The following is a 7563-nucleotide window of genomic DNA, read 5'->3' as shown; positions in this document are numbered from 1 at the left end:
AGCTCCGTGTGTCAGCCCTTTATGATGCGCGGCTGCCTGGTTTTCGCGCAGCCGCCATCATTATGACACTCCGTTTGGATGTTTGTAAACAGAAAAGCACGTGGTGCTTTTCTGTTTTCATTCATCCTTTACAGTGCTGTTGCTTGAATCACGCGCGTCCCACGGAATTGCTTCCGTGCGACATGCGTGGTTTTCACCCACCCATTGACTTCAATGGGTGCGTGATGTGCGAACAGCGCACAAATATAGGACGTCGTGCGTTTCACGCAGCGGACATACGCTGCGTGAAAATCACGCCTACCTGGCTGCACGGCCCCATAGACTAACATAGGTCCCTGCGACGCGCGTTGCACGGATGTATAACACGCTCGTGTAAATGAGCTCTAATCGTATCGCCCCGCAGAATAAAGTGAATATGTCATTTATAGCGCACGGTGAACGCTGTAACAAAAAAAATAATAGAATAAAAAAACAATAGTAGAATTGCTGTTTTTTTAGTCACCGCGCCACTTAAAAAATAGAATAAAAACTGATCAAAAAGCCGCGTGCACCCCAAGAAAACTACAATGAATTCCTCAAGGGGTCTAGTTTCCAAAATGGGGGCACCTTTTGGGGGTTTCCACTGTTTTGGTACCAGAAGACCTCTTCAAACCGTTTAACCCCTTAATGACCGGGCCATTTTGCGCGTTAATGACCAAGGATTATTTTTTGTTTTTTCACGGTCGCATTCCAAGAGTCGTAACTTTTTTTTTATTCCGTCGACATAGGCGTATGAGGGCTTGTTTTTTGCGGGTCGAGTTGTATTTTGTAATTGTACCATTTTTAGATGCTTATAATATATTGATTAACTTTTATTAACTTTATTTTAGGAGAGAATTGAAAATAAGCAGCTATTCCAGCATTGATTTTCACGTTATAAATTTACGCCGTTTACTATGCAGCGTAAATAACATGTTAACTTTATTCTATGGCTCGGCACGGTTACGGGGATACCAAATATGTAAAGGTTTTATATGTTTTCCTACGTTTGCACAATAAAAACCCTTTTAGAAAAAAATTACTTGTTTTTGCATCGCCGCATTCCAAGAGCCGTAACGGTTTTATTTTTCCGTCTATGTGGCCGTACGTGGGCTTGATTTTTGCGGGACAATGTGTAGTTTTCATTAGTACTAATTTGGGGTACATAGGACTTAGATTAATTTTTATTTAATTTTTTATGGTGGGAATGGGAGAAAAGAGCGAATTTTGCCGTTGTTTTTTTGGACGCCGTTCATCCAGCGGTTTAATTAATGTGTTAATTTTATTGTTCAAGTGGTTACGATCGCGGGGATACCATATATGTGTATGTGTGATTTGTTTTGACACTTTTACTTTAAAAAAAACACTTTTTGGGCAAAAAAAGTAGTTTTATTTGATTTTCACTGTAATTTTTTTTTTGTTTTTTTCACCAACTTTATTTAACGGATTGACATTTTTTTTTTAGTCCCACCCGGGGACTTCACTATGCGATGTGCCGATCGCATATATAATGCTTTGGTATACTTCGTATACCAAAGCATTATTGCCTGTCAGTATAAAACAGAGGGAGCTCCCTCCCTCTGTCAAACACATTAGATGTATTGACAGCGGCATTTAATGGGTTAAACTGCCGGAATCGGAGCGCGCTTCGATTCCGGCAGTTGCAGCAGGAGCCAGGCTGTGTATAACAGCCGTGCTCCTTCCGCTGATCGTGTGGGTACACTGGCAGTACCCGCGCCATCACAGGACGGATATATCCCTCCTCCTGCAGCTGCAGAGGACTGATATATCCGCCCTTCGGCGTTAAGAGGTTAAAAACGCAGATATCCAGTGATTTCAGCTTGTGCTATCAGTAATAGAATGAGAGCACCAAAATGAAGACTGAGATTGCAGAAGTTAGTAGAGCTGGGTGTAGTAGGCGGAGCAAGTGCACTGCTGCATGCACATTGCATGCTGGGACTAGAGCAGTGCATGCAGGGAGGAGAAACACAGGAAGAGAAGAGGAATGAACTTACTGAGCAAAACAAACCTCTCAAGGTAAACAATAGGGAGTAATGTTACTAAAACCATTTATTATCAGGAAAAAGATAGTCAGAGTGCACTAATATATTAATAGAGGAACATTGCATTGATTTAAAAAAAAAAAAAAAGGATTGGAAAACCCCTTTAAAGTACAAAGTTGGCAGACTTGGCGACCGTTATTAGGCACATTATTTTAACACTTTAGATGCCGCGGTCGCGATTGACTGTGGCATCTTAGGGGTCAAAAAGGGCAGAATCAAAGTGATCTTTGATTCAGCCCGTTGCAATGAAATGTCGACTGTATTACACAGCCGTCAGCCTGCTAAGTATGGAGCGAGCCCAGCCCGTGAGCCTGCTCCATACTTCCCCTTAACGGTGCCACGTATATGTACGTTGCATGTCGTTAATAGGTTATTTTCTTTAATTTATTTATTTTATTTGTTAGTCAGATAGCTACTTCTAGTGAATACAGTACAGGAAATGTTGTGGACTTTTTCACTGTTGTATTTTTAGGTTGTGCTTTGTGTCCCCCTGAGTGGCTGCTACATGGAGATCACTGTTATTACTATTCAGATGTAACAGAAAGAACATGGAGCCAGAGTCGGGATCATTGTAAGATGATGGGAGCCGATCTACTGGTTATAAAGGACCAAGAACAACAGGTATATGGTGCCATGTCCATGTATGAGTATATTATAAGACTCGAACACCAGCCCCAGTCTCCTGTATCATCATAAAGTATCTATTTCTATATCTAATATGATGAATGTTTCCTATTTCTTACAGGAGTTTATACTGAGAACTATCAGACAACGGGGAGATGACACATATTGGATAGGACTTCAGCGTGATGGAGATGGCTGGAGATGGGTGGATGGAGAACATTATAACAGCAGCTTGTAAGTGACTTCCTGACACTAGGACACACTGGTTATTACTGTGACTGTGAATACATCTGATACCTGTGTCTGAACTTCTCGTATAATCACTGATTTCTGATCATTTCCTCTTGTTTTATTCTCTTGTTCCTCAGGTTCCAGATAAAGACACGATCATTAGGACGCTGCGTATCCATGTCTAGATCTGGTTATTATCAGACCAGCTGCAATTCTACAAACAGATGGATATGTCTGAAGAAAGCGGTGAAGATCTGACCCTTAGAATTATTGTAACAATGTTAAAGATGTAACATTACAGTATATAAGGTCATGTTCACATTTTTGGACACCAAACAGGGTGGAGAATGCCAGGAAATGGGCAATATCCCATAAGAAATAGGCATTATACCATAGAAATGTGGGCATCTATGGGTAGTTCTGGGCGTAGCTTTTATAAATGAGGCTCTGTTCCCTCAGTTTCATGTGTTCAAACAATAGGCAAATAATAAAAAAATTTGGAAGAAAGAAAAAACATTGATTACACAAGAACTACCCAAACATGTCTGACCATATTAGCAGGACATTATCACCAGAATGCAACTATTGTATTCTATATCAGTGACTTGAATGACCCCCAATAACCTGTATGCAAGAAATAATACCTCTTATACCGGCCATCAAACAAGAAATGACAAAATCAGGAACACTGACACAATCGATCTCATGATTTTCTTGCTCTAACAGCGCTTGCACACGACTAAGATCGGGCCATGAAAAAAGGACCGTGTGCCAGCCGCATTTCCCGGCCTGACCACAGCACAGGTGATCGGGACTCCTGACATCATAGACATTTTATGATGCTAGGAGTCTCTGCTTCCTCACGGAACTGCTGTTCCGTACATACTGAACAAAATGATACAGTACAAACAGCAGAACGGTGGGGAGGCAGAGACTCCTAGCATCATAAAATGTCTATGATGTCAGGAGTCCCGATCACCTGTGACGTGGTCGGACTGGGAAATTCGGCTGACACACGGACCGTTTTTCACAGCCAGATCTGGATCGTCTGCTAGACCTGTAAAGAGTCAGTTTATCCCCCGCTCCCTCATTTTGTCAGCGCCAGTTCTTAACAAGCGAGGAAAGAAAAATGCTACCGCTGACAGACGGCTCTGCATATCAGAATTCAGAATCAGCAATTACATTATTTGCCTCCTCTCCGTATGTTCTAGAGAATTTGGGCTCAGTGGCTAGCACTCTTGCCATGCAGCACTAGAGGTCCTGGGTTTGAATCTGACCAAGGACCACATCTGCATGGAGTCTGTATGTTCTCCGTGTGTTTGGGTTTCCTCCTGGTTCTCCGCTTTTCTCCTCCCACACTCCAAAAATATACAAATAGGGAATTTAGATTGTGAGCCGCACTGAGGACAGTGAGTATGACAACTTCTGTACAGTGCTGCAGAATATGTTGGTGCTATATAAAAAAAAATATATATATATAATTAGTGTGTGCTCCCTGTATTGACTGTAACAGTAAAATTTCTACTTTGTAGCAACTCGCTGCTCTAGGCCTTTATCTCTATGACATATGTTTCCACACCACCACACGAGTAATTATAGGTCAGACCCTACACTCTTGTTATTTCCAAACTGCACAGTAATATATTGAATTATATAAGCAAGGGACATGATTAAATGTTTATGCATGGTTGTCACCAGGTTTACACAGTCACGTGATGAAGTGGTGGAAGAGCTTTAGAAAATAGTTCGTGATTATTCGATGTGGTGCATAATATAAAAAAATTATAAAATTTGCTTTGTATTTTTCAAAACTTCCCAAAATTGTACCAAATACTAAAACATGACAAACAAAAGATTATTTTTTTTTCATGCGGGTGTAACGCAGCTTACACAATACCGTGTCTTCTCATAGAAGTCTAATAATATCTTTATAAAATCTTTATAGTGGTCAGAGCTCAGTTTTTATAAAACTAATTTACATCGGTGGAAAATGCATCAAATTTATTGAGAGCTGCACACCTCTTAATAAATTTCGTGCATCTTTGGCTGTCCGTGCGACAGAAATGCAAATCTAAGCGTAGATTTGCGCCATAATTTACCCCAGCTTCTGGCATAAATGATGGTAAATCTGTAGTTGCGGAGGATGCCACACCCTGTGAGCTTAAAGAGGCTCTGTCACCAGATTTTGCAGCCCCTATCTGCTATTGCAGCAGATCGGCGCTGCAATGTAGATTACAGTAACGTTTTTATTTTTAAAAAACGAGCATTTTTGGCCAAGTTATGACCATTTTCGTATTTATGCAAATGAGGCTTGCAAAAGTACAACTGGGCGTGTTGAAAAGTAAAAGTACAACTGGGCGTGTATTATGTGCGTACATCGGGGCGTGTTTACTACTTTTACTAGCTGGGCGTTCTGACGAGAAGTATCATCCACTTCTCTTCAGAACGCCCAGCTTCTGGCAGTGCAGATCTGTGACGTCACTCACAGGTCCTGCATCGTGTCGGCACCAGAGGCTACAGTTGATTCTGCAGCAGCATCAGCATTTGCAGGTAAGTAGCTACATCGACTTACCTGCAAACACCGATGCTGCTGCAGAATCATCTGTAGCCTCTGGTGCCGATGTGTCCTCGCTCGTCTGACACGATGCAGGACCTGTGAGTGACGTCACAGCGTGATCTGCCAGAAGCTGGGTGTTCTGAAGAGAAGTGGATGATACTTCTCGTCAGAGCGCCCAGCTAGTAAAAGTAGTAAACACGCCCCGATGTACGCACATAATACACGCCCACTTGTACTTTTACTTTTTAACACGCCCAGTTGTACTTTTGCAAGCCTCATTTGCATAAATACGAAAATGGTCATAACTTGGCCAAAAATGCTCGTTGAAAAATAAAAACGTTACTCTAATCTACATTGCAGCGCCGATCTGCTGCAATAGCAAAATCTGGTGACAGAGCCTCTTTAAGGGCTGATTCAGACGAACGTGACGTTTTTGCGCGCGCAAAATATGCTGCGTTTTGCGTGCGCAAAATGCACTTGACAGCTCCGTGTGCCCTGTTCATATGGATGCGCGGCTGCGTACTTTTCACGTAGCCGCCATCAATATTACACTCCGTTTGGATTTTTGTAAACAGAAAAGCATGTGGTGCTTTTCTGTTTACATTCATTCTTTTACTGCTGTTGCGCGAATAACGCTTGTCCCACGGAAGTGCTTCCGTGGGGCATGCGTGATGTTCACGCACCCATTGACTTCAATGGGTGCGGGATGCGCGAAAAACGCAGAAATAAAGAACATGTCGCTAGTTTTACGCAGCGGACTAACGCTGCGCAAAACTCACGGACAGTCTGCACTGCCCCATAGACTTGCATAGGTCCGTGTGACCCACGTGATTTAGTCCACGTGACCCATTAGTGGATTTACTGCAGGGTTAAATATTTATTTTTTTAAACTCAGTTTATTGAAGGAGTCATATAAATACATTAACACAGTAAACAGTAGGACCCCCGCGCAGCGGACATGTCCATAATTTATGCATATACAAAACAAAACTGTTCATTACCACTGTGAAATATTTAACAAGAGTCACAACACTCCTATGAAATAAAAACCACATAAACAAGAAAAAGAAAGAAAATACGTCTCTTTTATCAAATTCTTGCCAGCTACATTTCTGTCCTGATATAGTATGCGTTTTCCCAAAGTAAACAGATAAAGGAGCAGGAATATAGAGTACCACCCTCTGCAGTGACGATCAATCAACTACCCCCCATTCCTCCTAGATCAAGATAAATCATGAATGCTCATGTGTGAATCCCTCTAATAGCCACTGTTAGCTCCGTCCCTGAGTAGGACGTAAGATCCGAATTGCACCAACTAACCCAGATCCAGTTAAATTTTTCAGGACGATTTGTATGAAGATACATTATACGCTCATAAGGTATAGCCGCGTTTACCAGTTGGATCCACATAGCTTTGGTAGGGGGTCGGGCGTTCATCCACCTGAGAGCTATTGTTTTGCGGGCCATAAACAAAGTTTCCCTAATACATATGCGAAGGTGTGGAGACATCAGGTCTTCCTCCATCAGCCCGAATAAGCAGATACCTGGCTCTGCTAACACAGGGATCGACAGTACCCTAGCAAGCAGGGCAGTAACCTCTGTCCAGAAGTGGCGGATATCTGGGCAATCCCATATCATATGCTGAAAATCGGCAGGACTATAAAAGCATCTATGACACTGGGGGGAGGGCCTTCTACCCATTTTATATAATCGGATTGGTGTGAGATAACTCTGATGTATTATGTATAACTGTATAAGTTTGTTATTAATGGCAGGGGATACAAATCTATGTGATTCCAAAAGGCTAGCTCTGGCCTCCTCATCCAGGGATGGGATCAGTTCCTGCCACTTGTCCAGCGCCAGAAAGGCTGCCCTACTTGCTTTGTATGAGATAAGAGTATATAGAAGAGATCAACCCCCCCCGGTCCCTGGGATCGTACAATACCTATTAGAGGATATGAGGAGATGTCAATATCCCTACCTCTAAACTGGGCCTGTAAGGAGTGCCTGAATTGCAAAAATTTGTAAAATGCCTGTCTCGGAACCTGATATGTCTCTTCCATCTGGGTA

The 7563-nt window shown here is 42.3% G+C and overlaps 1 protein-coding gene across 2 annotated transcripts; it reads left to right on the top strand.

Annotated features, from left to right (window-relative positions):
- Positions 1-1981: 1981 nt before the first annotated feature.
- Positions 1982-3758, top strand: LOC142663602 (killer cell lectin-like receptor subfamily B member 1B allele A). Of its 2 annotated transcripts, none has more exons than XM_075842349.1 (4): positions 1982-2055; positions 2554-2702; positions 2827-2939; positions 3074-3758. In XM_075842349.1, exons 2-4 carry the CDS (start codon positions 2658-2660, stop codon positions 3192-3194), a joined length of 279 nt encoding a protein of 92 aa, XP_075698464.1. In that variant the 5' UTR covers positions 1982-2055; positions 2554-2657; the 3' UTR covers positions 3195-3758. The 2 variants fall into 2 exon arrangements, with proteins under 2 accessions (XP_075698464.1, XP_075698465.1); XM_075842350.1 differs by having other exon boundaries at positions 1999-2055; positions 2614-2702.
- The last annotated feature ends 3805 nt before the right edge of the window (positions 3759-7563 follow it).

This window comes from Rhinoderma darwinii, chromosome 11 (genome assembly GCF_050947455.1).
Source record: "Rhinoderma darwinii isolate aRhiDar2 chromosome 11, aRhiDar2.hap1, whole genome shotgun sequence".
NCBI classification, from domain to species: domain Eukaryota; kingdom Metazoa; phylum Chordata; class Amphibia; order Anura; family Rhinodermatidae; genus Rhinoderma; species Rhinoderma darwinii.
Note: the sequence above shows the minus strand (reverse complement) of the source record. Positions and strands in the feature narration are given on the sequence as shown.

Bases quoted from the DNA above. Each gene is read 5' to 3' on its own strand.
- LOC142663602 (XM_075842349.1), top strand. From the start codon at position 2,658: ATGATGGGAGCCGATCTACTGGTTATAAAGGACCAAGAACAACAG. The intron at 2,703-2,826 runs GTATATGGTGCC...TATTTCTTACAG, and splicing joins TAAAGGACCAAGAACAACAG to GAGTTTATACTGAGAACTAT. The intron at 2,940-3,073 runs GTAAGTGACTTC...CTTGTTCCTCAG, and splicing joins GAACATTATAACAGCAGCTT to GTTCCAGATAAAGACACGAT.